Below are 14,562 nucleotides of genomic sequence, written 5' to 3' on the forward strand. Positions count from 1 at the left end.
ACAAGCATTCACATGAGGTTTTAAAAAAGGCATCTGGAGCCGGGCGTGGTGGCGCACACCTTTAATCCCAGCACTCGGGAGGCAGAGGCAGGCGGATCGCTGTGAGTTCGAGGCCAACCTGGTCTACAAAGTGAGTCCAGGATGGCCAAGGCTACACAGAGAAACCCTGTCTCAAAAAACCAAAAACCAAAAAAAAAACAAAACAAAACAAAACAAAACAAAAAAAACCAAAAACAAAAAAAAAAAAAAAAGGCATCTGGAAACACTAGTATTATACTTAAGAACTAAGTTTTTATATTTAAATAAGACTTACTATAATCATAAGAATATTAGACATCAGAATAAATTATCTTCTGTATATTCGAAAGAGACATCATATAAATCATAAATTATAAATGTTTATGAATAAAAGTAACTTCCTTTGACTAAAACATCATTTCAAGTAGGCACAATGAAGAAACATACAAACTGCTGCTACTGGGGTTGGACAGACAGCTCAGTGGGCCACGCATTTGCCATGTACCATGAAGACCTGATTCCAGACCCCAGGACCCACGTAAAAGCTGCACATCAGTGAGTGCCCATAACCCTAGAGCTGGGGGAGGGGCACGTGGAAAAGGGGGCTGTCGGATGCTTGGAACTCACTGGCCTGCAGGACTGGACAAACCAGGGAGTCCCACATTCAGTCAAAGAGCCTGCCTTAAAAACTAAGGTGGAGAGAAGACAAGAAGGGGGGGAGGTGAGCAGGAGGAAGGGGGGGGGGACTGTGAATCTGATCAAGGTATGTTGTATGAAATTCTCAAAGACTTAAAACATTACTTTTAAAACAGAGGGTATAAATACCTCTAATTTTTCTAAACTCAATCTCATTTTTATTCTCAGTTGTCTCAACTCCATTTAGTTTCTCATCTTATCAGTAAACATTTAGTCATATCAAAAAATTAATGCTATTAGAAATAACTGTTAGGAGGAAACTGTTTTAACAGTGAATAGTATAAAGCTATTTTTAAAAAGCAAAACCTTGTTGACAGCTATTTAAACTATTAAAGGATGAAAACCCATCCTACAACATTATAAAAACATTACTACAGGCTAATAAGAGTGAGTGTAACCTAGAAAATTCTACACCAGAATCATATTCTTATTTATTGTCTAAAACTCAATTTATGTACTTAGCTATTTTAAGCCAGCAGCGCTGTGAAGCCATGCTGCTGCAAGGTAAGAGCAGTGCACATCTAGACCAGAAGAAGGGGAAGGAGCTACTTCAGAAGGCCCAGCTCCTGAAACCCAGAGTCTGCTCATCTTCCCCTTCAGAAAATGTCTTGCTTGAGTTGTTACATGTGCAGGAGTTGTGCTTTTCAAATTAAATTCAGAAAGATAATAAGACCCTTCACAGAGCAATAACTGAATTAATATGTAAAAAGTAAAGCTTAAGAATAGATAGAGAAAGCATACATTATCAACCACAGGAAAAACTATGTAATGTCACTTTCAAGAAAATGGATGGAACTAGAGATCATTGTTAAATAAAATAAGTCATACAAGGAAAGGCAAATGTTTTGCACAAATATATAGAACAAAATGGCTGAGCTATGTGTAGGACCACTGCAAAAATGGTTGGAAATTGTGTTCTAACCTCAAGCCAAAGTGCAAAGCAAAACTTAATCCATGCAAAATTTAGATTTTTTTAAAAACTGAAACTCAAGCCAGCAACTCCAAGAGCAATTTTTAAAATTGGAACTAAACAACAAAGTCAGATTAAGGAAAATGGGTCAATAAGTGCCTGATTGCCCTGAAGACCCATACAAGAAGCTTAAAAAAATAGTGGGTGCAAAGAGAATTAGATAAGTAACAGTTACATTCACAAAGGCAATTGTCACAAGTTCTCTCAATATAAAGAAACCCATTCTCAGAGGCATTGCTCAAAAATGACCAGGCATCATTCAAAAGTACAGAGACATTAAACCTGGGAGCCTGGACTCTCAGCTTCCAGGACTCACTTTCCTCTTGGGGAAGGCCTAGTTCATCCTCCCCCGAGGGAAGAATAGGCTCAGTCTAGAGTCCCCATCATGCAACAGGAGGGCCTTGGGCATAACTACGTCAACCCCGAGTTCATCCTCCCTGCCACCCGTTCCCATCTAGATGTGACTGAAGGAAACACAGCCATGTCGCTGTAAGCTCTTGGTAACACTGAGCACCGCTGCTTGCACATTTTCTGTTCACAACCCCCTTATGCCAAAGAGGCTGTCACAAAACGTATGTTACATAAAATAAGTACAAAAAGTCATTACTAGCAAATCGTAAAGAAAAAACGCATCTCCAGTATACATGAGTTTACCATTCTCTAAATAAGAAAGGACTGAGGAGACGGCTCAATGGTTAAAGCGCTTGCGTTGGACAGGAGGACAGGAGTTTGGAGCCCCGGAGCCCCTGTAAATGGAAGGTGGGCATGACGCCTGCCTATAATCCCAGCCGCAGGAGGCAGAGCAAGGGTACTCCAGAGTCAGCTGGCTGGAGAAGCTGACTGGTGAGCTTTAGGTTTGAGAGACCCTGCCTCAAGGTGGAAGGATGGAGAAGAGTTCCTGACCTCAGGTCTCCACACATGTGTGCACACACAAATGTAAAAAGATCAAAGCAAATCTGCGGACTAATGAAATGTGCTTGTTTATTTTACATGAAGGCTAAAATATTGGCTTAATATGTGAGATATAGCGTACCTTGAATATTTTTCAGAGTTGATTAATATTTTGATTTTTATAATTGTCAATGTTTCCCTATAAGGGCAGATAGCTTTGTATGTGGATTAAAGCATGACAATTCACAAGACACACAGGATTGAATTTGAGGTGTCTGGGACAGCATTTGTTGGAGTCATGATGGCACACGAAGTACAGCCGTACATTCAAAACCAAGGCTGCAGCGAAGTTCCGCAATGCTACACAGGTGAGTCCTGCCAGACACCCCTTGGATTATTTGATCTTAGTATGACACCCCCTCCCTTCATTTGGGAAAACACATATGGGGTTGATATTCACAGTTAAAGACCCCTTGAGAACATCAGCCACCAGCTTAGATGCAGAGATTGGCTTTTGTGTGATACAGTCCTTTAGTTGGGATGGTTGATTCCCAGAATTTTAAAGTTCAAAATCAAAATCAAATCCCTCAGCTTAGCATATTGAATCCTCTCCATGAGCTGAGCTGTTTGGATTTTTTTTTTTAAGTTTCATCCAGCTTATGATAATTAAAATTGTCAAAGGGCAAACTCACAGAAAAAATGAAAAACACTTTCAAAAAGGGAACTGCATGTTGTCAGTGGTTCTATTTAGTGATGATGGAATCAACACTGGGAATCTAAGGACCAACCAGCTTTGACGGTGACACCAGTGCTCCAGACACGGGCGGGTGCAGGAGGCTAACCTGGGTTCCATACTGAGAGCCTGGCTCAGGAAATATAAATGAAAAATGTACAGCACTTGAAAATGGACTAAAATTTTATTTATTACGCTTATTTATGCATGTTCAGTGTGGAGATTAGAGGACAGCTTGTGCCTTTACCCACTGAACTGGTCCTGGAAAATGCAGCTTAGCTGGAAATCAACATTCAAAAACATAAAATGAACCTTTCCCCCAAAGCTAGAACCAATACTTCCTGTCCTCAATCATCGATCAATGTTATGTTTTCTAATTGAAATGTTTTGTAATGTTCTTATAGACAAGTCTTTATTATGTACTAATGTATGCAATATAGACATAAATATACACTCAAGTACATAGTTGGGGTTTGTTGCTTTGTTTTGTTTTTTGTTTTTTAATAATGTACCAATGACCGGGCTATGGCAGCTGCTGAGAAGAAACAGCTCCCATGCTTAAATCAAAGAATTTCTCTGGCCCACTGTATCCACTAGAAAGCTGTACCTGCACAACAGCCTCCAGCAACCACAGGGCGTAGTTTTTAGGAGATAATTTGGGAATGACATAATCAGCAACCCAAGCCAAGTTCAAGACCAATATCTCCACGACATCAAATGTGGTTGTATTTGCTTTGATCGCCATGCCTCCCTTCTCACTTATTCTCAAGCTCTTGCATAGCTACTTCCGTTTTCACAGATGACGTCTTTAGGGGCCTTGAGGACGAACCCTTAGGGTGCAGTGAAAACTGACAGGCTGGGAGCACATCTGTATTTCTGACAATGCCTGCCCTAACACTACTGGTGCCATTCTACCCCTCATCTGCCAGGAAAGAATTTTAAAACGTTTCTCAAACGGACTGTCTTCTAGGAAAGATGTCCCAAATTTGAAAAAACTGAATGCAGCAAGCTTAGATGATCATATTTTGGGGGGGGGAAGAAAACTATAAAATTTGTAACTATTAAACATCCATATCTTCCCCCATAGAGTCAACAATTATATACACATAGAAACAATACGATCCACAAAGCTGACTCAGGAACGATGGATGTTAAAATATTCTAAATCAAACATTCTTAACCTATTTAGTAGGGGAAAATATACACTAACAATATTAAACTTTATTAGGTACATGTGTTAAGAGTTTAGAATAGCCATCAAGAAAATGAATAACAGAATATACATTATCCAAACCTGCTTCAATTATCCAATGAAGGTTAAAAGAAAGGAACGGAAAGAAAGAAACAAACAAACCAAATGAAGTGTATCAAAAATAGAAAATACAGGGGCTGGAGAGATGGCTCAGAGGTTAAGAGCACTGGCTGCTCTTCCAGAAGTCCTGAGTTCAATTCCCAGCAACCACATGATGGCTCACAACCATCTATAATGAGATCTGGTGCCCTCTTCTGGCCTACAGGTGTTACATGCAGGCAGAACACTGTATACATAATAAATAAATAAATCTTTAAAAAAAGAAAAGAAAGTAGCAGGGCTAGGGGATTGGCTCAGTGGTTAGAAGCACTTCCTATTTGAGCAGAGGAAACAGGACTAGTCCCTAACACCCACATAGCAGCTTACAATGGTCTGTAATTCTGGTTCCAGAAGATTGGGTTTCCTATTCTCATTTGACGGTACCATGTACACTTGACCAACACACACACATACACTCATACACAGAAAATAAAAGTAAATCTTAAAAAGAAAACAGAGAAAGATAGAGGAAAACAAATAAATTATTGCCAGTAGAGTGTGCTGGCACATATCCTTAATGCCAGCACCAGAAAAGCAGGCATATCTCTGAAAGTTGAGGCCAACCTGACTACAGAGTGTGATTCAGGCCAGACAGGGATACAGAATGAGACCCTGTTTCCAAAACAAAACAAATAAACAAAACACCAAAACAACAACAACATAAAAAACTCACAAATGCAAATGACCAAATCAGTCTAAATGTTACTAATCACAGTCAACCAAGACTAATCTCATCCACTGAAAGGCCTAACAATTCTAGTAGCTACATTTATTGGGTAGTTACTGTGCTTTATACATTAACTACAATACCACTCATACCAAATACAACATAGATACTATTTTCACCTGTAGTTTATAAATTAGTAAATTCTCCTTACTAATTTATAAAATAGTAAATTTTATGCTTTACTGTGGTGGTTTAAAAGACAATGAGCCACCCCACCGCCCCATGGGCTCATGTGTTTGAATGCTTAGTCACCAGGGAGCGGCACCATTTGAGAAGGGTTAGAAGGGTGTGGACTTGTTGGAGAAAGTGTCTCACTGGGAATAAGCTGAGGTTTCAAAAGCCCATGACAAAGCCCTCTCTCCGCCTACGGACTAGGCTGTAGCTCTCAGCTACTGCTCCAGCGCCTGCCTGCAAGCCACCACATTCCCCCACCGTGACAATCATGGACTAAACTCTGAAACTGTAAGCAAGCCCTCAATTCAACGTCTTCTTTGTAACAATTGCTTTGGTCCTGGTGTCTCTTCCCAGCCAGAGCACAATGACTAAAGCAGTCAGTTACAAGTGGTAACTGGCAGAGCTGGTACTGAAATTTCAGAAGTCTACTTTTAGAGACTATAATATAGGCTGGTGACTTAGGAGAAACGGAAATTTGTCAAATAGCATGTGCAATGTTTCCATATTAACTGTGATTATTTCCCATTTTGCTGCAATGTTCTTGTTCTTTTCCCATCTCCCTCCTCTGCCTCTAACGCATCTTTCCAGCCTCCATAGCCTTTCTCCATACTCACCCAAACACTTAAACATACTTGTTCCCCAAAAATGGATGCATACTATATTTATGTGCATTTCTCTGAACTCTGCTTTTTGTTCAGAAAAAAATAGGCACCTCTTCCAAAGAATAGTCATGAAACTACCTCTTCCAAAAGAACTACCATTGTGATGCTGCAAGGCTGAATGGACCACAAGCTGTCCAACTATGTTCTTTCTGGTCCATTCAGCGGTTAAGAGAACTGTTTGGTTTTCTAGAGTTCCTGAGTTCGATTCCCAGGAACCACATGGTGACTCACAACCATCTATACTGGGATCTGATTCCCTCTTCTGGCATACAGGTAAATATGTAGATAGAGCACCCATATATGCAAAGTAAATAACTAAATCGTTTTAAAAATAGTGAGAGGGCAGGTGCTAGGTCTATGGTGCACAGCTTTCCAAGTTTCAAGTTTGGTTTACATTTCCGGGCATTGGTTTTCAATCATTACAATACTCCCAGAGTTTAGGTCTAATCCCATTTTGCCAGTAAGTAAGCTGAATTGCCAAGAAATAAACTGGGTCCAAAATTCCAGTTCTGAATTTCTGCCCTGTGTTGAAAGTTCATACTCCTTCCAGTTCAATTTTCTCTTAGTTCCGTTAGCCATCCCTGGAGCTCTAGACCTTGCTATTCTTATACCTTCCCAAGTACCTGGGAAATTCAGAAAAACTTCCAGCCAAGCAGCTCACCCTCGGGCAGAGGCTGGGAGAAAGGAGGTCCTTTTCATTCTTAGATGTTTGTGACCGGAAATCTCACTAGGGAGACTGAGCTGGCAGAAGCCTAGACCAACAGGAAACCAAGAAAGGACGAAGGGGGAGCAAGACTGCACTGCAACAAAATAAAAAAGGTGGGCGCGAGTCACCCTCCCTAAGCACAGAAAAGAGACACTCACCAGTAGATTACAACACTCCGAACTCTCAGGACCCTTAAACTCCTTGCAGGAGCTAACACGTGTCCTGCTCCTAGAACTCGCGGCCCACACTGTCTCCGCCGCAAAGCCAATCAGGAAGCCGTACGTCATCACCAAGCGTCAGACTTCGGCAAAGGCCCTGCTAAACCAAGCCTAAGGAGCCCCAGCGATGCCATGGTAACTGGGCGAACGCGAGCTGTCTGCGCAATGCCTCCTGGGAGTAGTAGTTCCGAAATGTCCGACCCTTGTTTAATGGGTAGATGGCGGAACTACAACTCCCAGAACAATCTGAAAGCAGCCTGGGAGGAGGAGCGGTTGTCACTGTTATGGCCAAAGTCAAGGCCTGAGTCTGGAAAGATGCTGCTATCGTCCCAGGAAGTGTCCGCCTCAAAGAAGAAGATGAAGCTGAGTCGCTGGCAACGGTTCTCGAGGAAGCTGAATCCCAAGGTGATCCCAGTCGGGAGCTTCGTGGAACATGGGCCGGCCCTAGGCGCTACACAGTTCCGAAGCCAGCCGCTTCCCGCCCTGCGCTTCCTCACTCTTCCCCCGGGGGCATCCTTACCTGGCCATGCCCGCCCCAGAGCCAGCACAACCCTAGGAGGAGTGGTTCCGGGAGGCTTAGGGTCTGTCTACTCAATACTATTGTGGGCTGCATCATGTAAGGCTCTGTCTATGGAGCAGTCGGCTAGTGCCCATCAGGGTGCGGGGAACTTGACCCCAATCCTTATCTCTGCCACCAATTTTAGGAAACTTTTAGCACATTTCTCCCTCTCCCTTCAAATCTGAGGTAAGGGATCTTTTAAAGGAAAAAAAAATTTTTTTAAATCATCACATTAAATTCTCTGCCATTATCCCTTATATAACCCCCTTTCCAGTTTTACATCAGATATCTAAAATGACCTCAGAAGTCCAGGTGGTTATATCTCAATACTTTATCCATATGTTCTTTCTAAATTCCACCAGCATTCCAAGATAGATCCTCCTTTTATTTCTTACCTCTTCTGTGCACTCCTAAAGGCATGGGGGCCAAAAAACCCAACCCGACAATGACATTTTAAATTTGGAACATACAAAAGTGACGTGCAAGGTCACAGTCACACCGAGTGTGCCTTCTAGAACACCTCTTTAACAGTCACAAAAATAAATGCTTTAAATGTGAATGCAAGTGTTGAAGTGGAGGGGATTCAACTTTCAGCCACAGGGCAGTTTCACCAGCTGTTTTCACCCCTCAGTTGCACTTTCCTTTAAAAAGAAACAACAACAAAAATCTTCTAGATGTGTGGCTTTGGTGGGGGGCCTGGGCCCTCATTCTTGTGGGTTATTCTAAATATAGCAGCTATGTGCACAGGGCACATTCCACTTCGTGAAAACCATGCTCCAGATACCAGAGGGCATAGGCTGGAGCATTAGAGAGTGGAAACTGAGGTTGCGCCAACTGCAGAGTGTCAGTTGCATAATAGATGGGGCCCAAAATAGCATATGAATATAGATTTGATGATGAAAGGTGTGAAAAAAAATAGGACAAGTTAGAACTACAAAAAAAAAAAAAAGAGGATTTTTATTTTTATTTTTTTTTTGCTGATAGTGCTCATTATTAGTGTCTAGAGGATAAAGGAAGTAAAAACACAGAATGCCTTGAAATTCAATTGTGTTTGAATAGCATCAGCTTTTTCTTTGTTGCAGTGACAAAGTTTCTCAGCCAGAACAGTGGCATTAGTGGTGAGTAAGGTGAGCTGAAGGTGAAGAGTTTGGTGAGTGAGAGTGTTATAACTTTCCCACCAACGTTCATGTGCCAGCTAACTGGTTAGTTGTCCCATCGTTTAAAAAAAAAAAAAAACTGAATATTTTTGCAAAGCGAATGCCTCTATTTGCTCAGTGATTATCAGAGAGAATTCTGTAAGCTTCCAGGAGTCACAGAATGGAGAGGAGGCTCCATGCTATCTTGATTTCTCATTTCAGATTAATATCTGCCTGATCTGGGTAGAGATGAATTTGTTCTCCATTTTATGCTTGGTGCAACAGTAGAAGTTGAGTAATGTAATTCTGTTCCACACCCCCACTCTTGTGGGCCTAGCATCTCAGGTGTAGGAAGGATAGGAAAGCGGCTGGCTACTTCTGCAAACAGGAGAGAAAGGTCCATAGCAATCTTTAAGCAGAAAATTAGGTGAACCAACCAATGTTAGGGTGGGTTTCATGAGGAGTATTACATGTAGTATATCTTGACTCTTAGCGCTGGGGAACATTAAATAAACCAAGCCCCCCCCCAAAAAAAACAACTAATGGCTACACTGCAGACCAATTACATTACAATCTCAAGGTAGGTGTAGACAGCAAGTAATAAGGATATCTCAGGCAAGACTTCCTGTTTCTTCTACTGTGGTTTATTGTGTTTTCATTCCTAATCAGTGCTGCACTTGCCAGTGAGAAGTTTGGAGGAGAGGGTAAAGGATCTGTTTCCGTATGCTTTGGTGGGAAGACAGCTCAAAATGGTAGTGTTGATTAAGTGATTGCTGTGCACTAACGTTTTGTATCTGTTTTTTACAGTCTTCGTTTGACCCTGACAATGTTGGGCACTGGACTAAGGTAAGGTTTTCGAATCGGAAATAGAAAAAGATGTGAGAGTCAGACGTGATGACAGATCTCCAGTGTGCATATGCATGGGTGCTGGTGTTCCCGTGTGATTGTGTATGCCACCTCAGTTTTATACAGCTTTCATTATTCTGTTGGTTTTCATGAGAAAAACAAGTTGGCAGATATGCCATTCATCTAGTATAGGAATTCCACAGGAGTAAGAAGAAAGAGGCCTTGAAAGCTGCTGTGGTAGCCTTCTTCAGACACAAGGAAGACTGTCCCGTGGTTACTTTAACAAGGGGACCCATTGCAAAAGCTACATGGCTACCACCAGAATTCTTTAATGTCTAGAATAATCCAAACATGGAGTAAGTTTTCATAAAGAAGTATGCTTTCCATCACTGGTAGTATTGGAGTCAACTCTAAAATTTCGCGTAATGTTCAACTTGTAAAGAGTGTGTTTGAGCATCCATTGAGAGGGGGTTGGGCTAGATAACCCCCCACAGAAACTGTTACTGTAAATGATGTCCTGACCTATTATATCGTCTAGTCCTGAGATGTTTGTTTATTTATTTTTTTAATTTTGGCTCCATTTGAATTAAAAGTGCCTTGAAAACACTTCAGAGACATGCCTCTGAGTGTCAGCTTAGCAATTTGTTGTAATCAGTTTATTTGTGTAGCACATAGTCCAAAATCATATAGTAGTTTCTGAGAGAATATTCTTTCTAATAGTATTTGCAACAAATGCTGTCTAAGTTGACAGGTGTTGTGGGCACCAGGCCAGACAGAACCCAGGCTAGTTGTATTATTTTTTTAAAGCAATGTATTTATTTCTTATTACTTGCTAAGTACCTACTAAATACAAGCTTGGCATGTTGAGTAGAAGAGCTAAAATGAGACACAGGCCAGAGTTTATAGTCCAGTAGAGCATAACTTGCTAACTTAAAGCTGGTGACAGAATTAAGGACATAAGGGAAGCATATGATGGGAGGCATTCATTAATCCAGACCAGCCTAGGGAGACTCCCTGGCCACGCAGGAGCCCTATCTCAAAATCGCTAAGATAAGTCACATCATGAATGCCCACTCCTGAAGGACCACTCGGCCTCTAACACCCCTAGCTCAGTGTCCAGAGTCCCATTACTGAGTTTCTGAAGGCCTTAGTCACGCACCTACTTACTACCTCTTTTAGAGGGGGAGATTTAATGAAAACTCCATTTTATGTCATTTCTATGACTTTCCTCCTTCATACAGCTGTCAGCCAGCTGGACTCAGATTTTATCATTCCTCTAAATCTTGTGCACTGGGTATTTCTCCATCCAGCCCTCATATCTCCCATCTTGAAAAATCAATAAGTTCTTATTTGACCCTGAAGTCCTTTCTGATTATAGAATGATTTTATTTTCTTATCTAATATTTACAGAGAGATATATATAGTGTGGACTCTTGGCTTTTATACTTTCATTATTCTCTCTTGTCCACAATTGTTTTCCTTAGGATCCATTTCTATTCAACCAGCGGCACCAGTACCATACACACAAAAAAGGCTATTTATTTCAGTTTCCATCTAACAGAAACTGTCACTAGAAATGACTTCCTGACCAAATTTAGTTGTCTCTTGATAGCCATCAGACTTCTCCAGTTTAATCTGATAGCTTCAGCGTCTGTGTTTCAGACACCTTCTCCTCCATTTATCTTTGTTCATTGGACCATTTTCTCTCGCTTCTCCTAGTACCTCTCTTGTTCTCCGCCTCTTTTTTTCTCCCCGATTGTGCTTATAATATATCACAACTCTGGGTATACTCTGAGTACTTATGCTCTTTCCTGCCCTTTAAAAACCAGCTGTGAGGGGAGGGGAGGAAGGGGAAAGTGGGAGGGAGGGAAGAATGGGAGGTTACAAGGGATGGGATAACCATTGAGATGTAACAAGAATAAATTAATAATAAAAATTTTTTTTTAAATAAAAAAATAAAAACCAGCTGTGAGTTGGTTCAGTGGAAGGATGGTGACGATAGAGAAAGGCCTCTCTTTAGATCAGAAAAGGAAAATTGCCAGTTGCATCATGGATTTAGCAGAATTAAATAACCATAATCTTTTATGGTACAAAAAAGCATGGTAGATTAAACTGACCCAAGCTTGAAGTCCCTACAGAAGTGAAGGGACAAAGATATGTAAATAGGGCAGTAGCTGACTATCCACATGAGTAGGAAGGAAGGGTAGGTACTCTTTCATGGTCTTACAGAGATGAAGGAGAGACCGGGTCCAACTCCAGTGCTGTGGGAATAAGAGGAATGGAGATGGGATGATGAGGTTGGAGAGGTGATTAGCAAGGTTTGGTTCAAGATCTGAAACATCCTGTAAGTATGGTTCAGCGGGCTGCTAAAGGAGAGTTGTGGGGAATGCTGTGATAAAACAGAAGATGCAGCCAGCCTTGACATCTGCATCCCCAACAATGCAGAAATCGCTTAGAATCAGGCAGGGACTTGCCTAGCACTAAATGCAGTCGTCTGTGATTTACAGTTCATCTTTATCCTGTCTGATTCATCTGACTTCGGTACATCCTCCTGCTTCATTAAGCTTTCTAAACGTTTTCTGTGTGCTATCAGGTGAAACTCTCTCCTCCAGGTCCTCGGTCAGTCAACATGGATCAGTTTTATTCTGAAATGCCTTTATACTGATACTCTGTATGCTTCCTTTCCTCCCAGGTCTGTCTGCTTCCCCTCCATCAAAGAGGTACCGCCTGGGCTTTGTTACTCGCTAATGCGTCAGCCTGGACGATCTGTCCTCTTGGAGACATGATCTAGAGCCTTCCCATACAACTCAGTTTCAAACTCCCCACAGCCACTTCCACACCCTAACCCCATCCTTGCCTACTCTCCTTTAGGATTATATGATACATACATTTATTGTTAAAACATCAAATACTTAACTTTGTAAAGAGTGATATTTAAAAGAATTGGCACTTTTAAAATTGTGCATGAAACGTGTGTATGAGGAAATGTTAAACTCCTGTCTGTATCCTCTGATTTTAAGGAGATGTAGGGTCAGGTTGTAGCCACTGTTTCTGCCATCTTTGATGATCTGTGGGATATGAGGAATATGCATACGGTTATAGGAATAACTGAGGTAGTGTTTTGCAAAGGAACTTTGATTGAACCTAGTTACTAACGAATAAGCTTCTTCCTAGGCCTGGGGAGATGGATGGCTCAGTTGTTAAAGTGTCTGTCTTCTAAGCATGAGAACCTGAGTCAGAGTGCCAGAATCCATATAAAAGGCCAGACATGGTGGTGTTTGTAATTCCAGCTAGGGAAGCAGGCATGGGTGGACCCCAGGAGTCCTCTGGCCGGCCAGCAGACCCTAATTGGTGGTGCCAAGCCAGTGAGAGAAAAGCAAAACCCAAGATTGTCCTCTGTCCTGCACCACAGGTGCAACCACCCCACCCCACCCCACCACACACACACACACAGCTTGTTTTTAAATCTTTAAGTCTGTCTTAGATTAGAGCTGCTCCCGAACAGCTTACCATGCAGATGGCATGTGGACCCAAAAACAAAAACTTGAACTGTCTAAGAATGAAGTGTTCACATGTGTTTCCGCAGAAAGGTCACTAGACTGCTGGAACAGAGCTTGTCTTTCTGAAAGGACAAGAAGATGAATGGGCAGAGGTTACTCAGATGTAGACAGGACTCCTCTCAGCTGTTAGGTTCTAACCCTCAGCGTCATCTAGTACATATTTTAAACACTTGCTTTGCTAGGACTGAGTAAACCTTTCCTTTTACTCATTTGTCGTTTTCAGACCCTTTGCTTAGTATCAAGATTTATTTTTCTCATATTTATCAAACTCTCTACCGTCTTCTATTAAGAACCTATACAAGTGCTGGCTAGATGGCTTATGGGGTGAAGGCACTTGCTTCCAAGCCTTAACCATTTGAGTTTGATTTCTGGGACCCCACTGTAGAGAAAGAGAACTGGCCTCTGCAAGTTGTCCTTTGACATCTATCCATGCATGTAAATAAAAACAGACAAACACGTGTATGTAAAAAGTTTTTAAAAAGTCAAAAAAAGATACAAATTTCTAATGAAATGACATTTCATTTCTTTGGAATACAAATTATTTCTTGTATTCATAGTCTAAAGAATTAAATCAAGTCTACAAATCTGTTGGGTTGGCTTTTTTTCTGTATCAGTGTTAGTTAAAAATTAAAGTTAATAGCTTCATTTGTAGTTGTTTACACATGCGTATGTAGAAGCACAAACAGTATGTACAAAGTCATCTTTCTTTTTTTAATTATTTCATTTTTTACATATATATTTATATTATACACACATATACAATAGGTTACCTATGGCAAGAAGAACCGTGACACAATCAGGAATTATACAGATGTTACATTCTTAGTGTTTTGGCTATTTGTATTTGACAGCCTTGAAGAAGACAACTTTCCTATCTTGGTGCATCTAAATTTCTGAATGTAAATCAGTCTCCATCACATATTGTCATTATCAACTTAGAACACCTATCTAGACCTAAACACATCTTAGCCCCTAAACAATTAAGCTTCATTGTAAAACTAAGCTACCTGATCTTCAACTCCCTCAGAGACTTGAGAAGGAATAAACTTGATGATCTGAGTATGCCGGGAGTGCAGATTAGGAGCTCTCCAAATGAGAAGATGACAGAGACAGTTTTCTACCTGAATAGTCACCCAAAACTCTCTATAACATTGGAGTATCTTCTGGCCCAATATATCTGAAAGACATATTTGTGAGGCAGGAACTATTGAGTACTTGCTTACCCTGTCTTGGCAGAGTTGGCCATCGACTCTGCCTGCATCTAAACTTGCCCTTTTTTAGGCAGAATTCTGTTTGTGATAGAAATGAGGACCTT

General features: G+C 41.1%; 1 protein-coding gene and 1 non-coding gene across 2 annotated transcripts in view; one reads left to right on the forward strand and one right to left on the reverse strand.

Moving 5' to 3' along the window:
• Nucleotides 1-3,812: 3,812 nt before the first annotated feature.
• Nucleotides 3,813-3,945, reverse strand: LOC127193501 (small nucleolar RNA SNORA84). The gene has a single exon (XR_007831143.1). It is a non-coding gene; the product is annotated as a small nucleolar RNA SNORA84 (small nucleolar RNA).
• Nucleotides 3,946-7,461: 3,516 nt separating this feature from the next.
• The window catches only part of Ccdc191 (coiled-coil domain containing 191), a 65,563-nt gene continuing 58,462 nt past the window's right edge, over nt 7,462-14,562 (forward strand). The window contains exons 1-2 of the mRNA XM_051149964.1: nt 7,462-7,551; nt 9,649-9,687. Of these exons, the coding sequence (XP_051005921.1) occupies nt 7,462-7,551; nt 9,649-9,687 (129 nt within the window). The remainder of the gene's footprint in view (nt 7,552-9,648; nt 9,688-14,562) is intronic.

This window comes from Acomys russatus, chromosome 8, assembly GCF_903995435.1.
Source record: "Acomys russatus chromosome 8, mAcoRus1.1, whole genome shotgun sequence".
NCBI classification, from domain to species: Eukaryota; Metazoa; Chordata; class Mammalia; order Rodentia; family Muridae; genus Acomys; species Acomys russatus.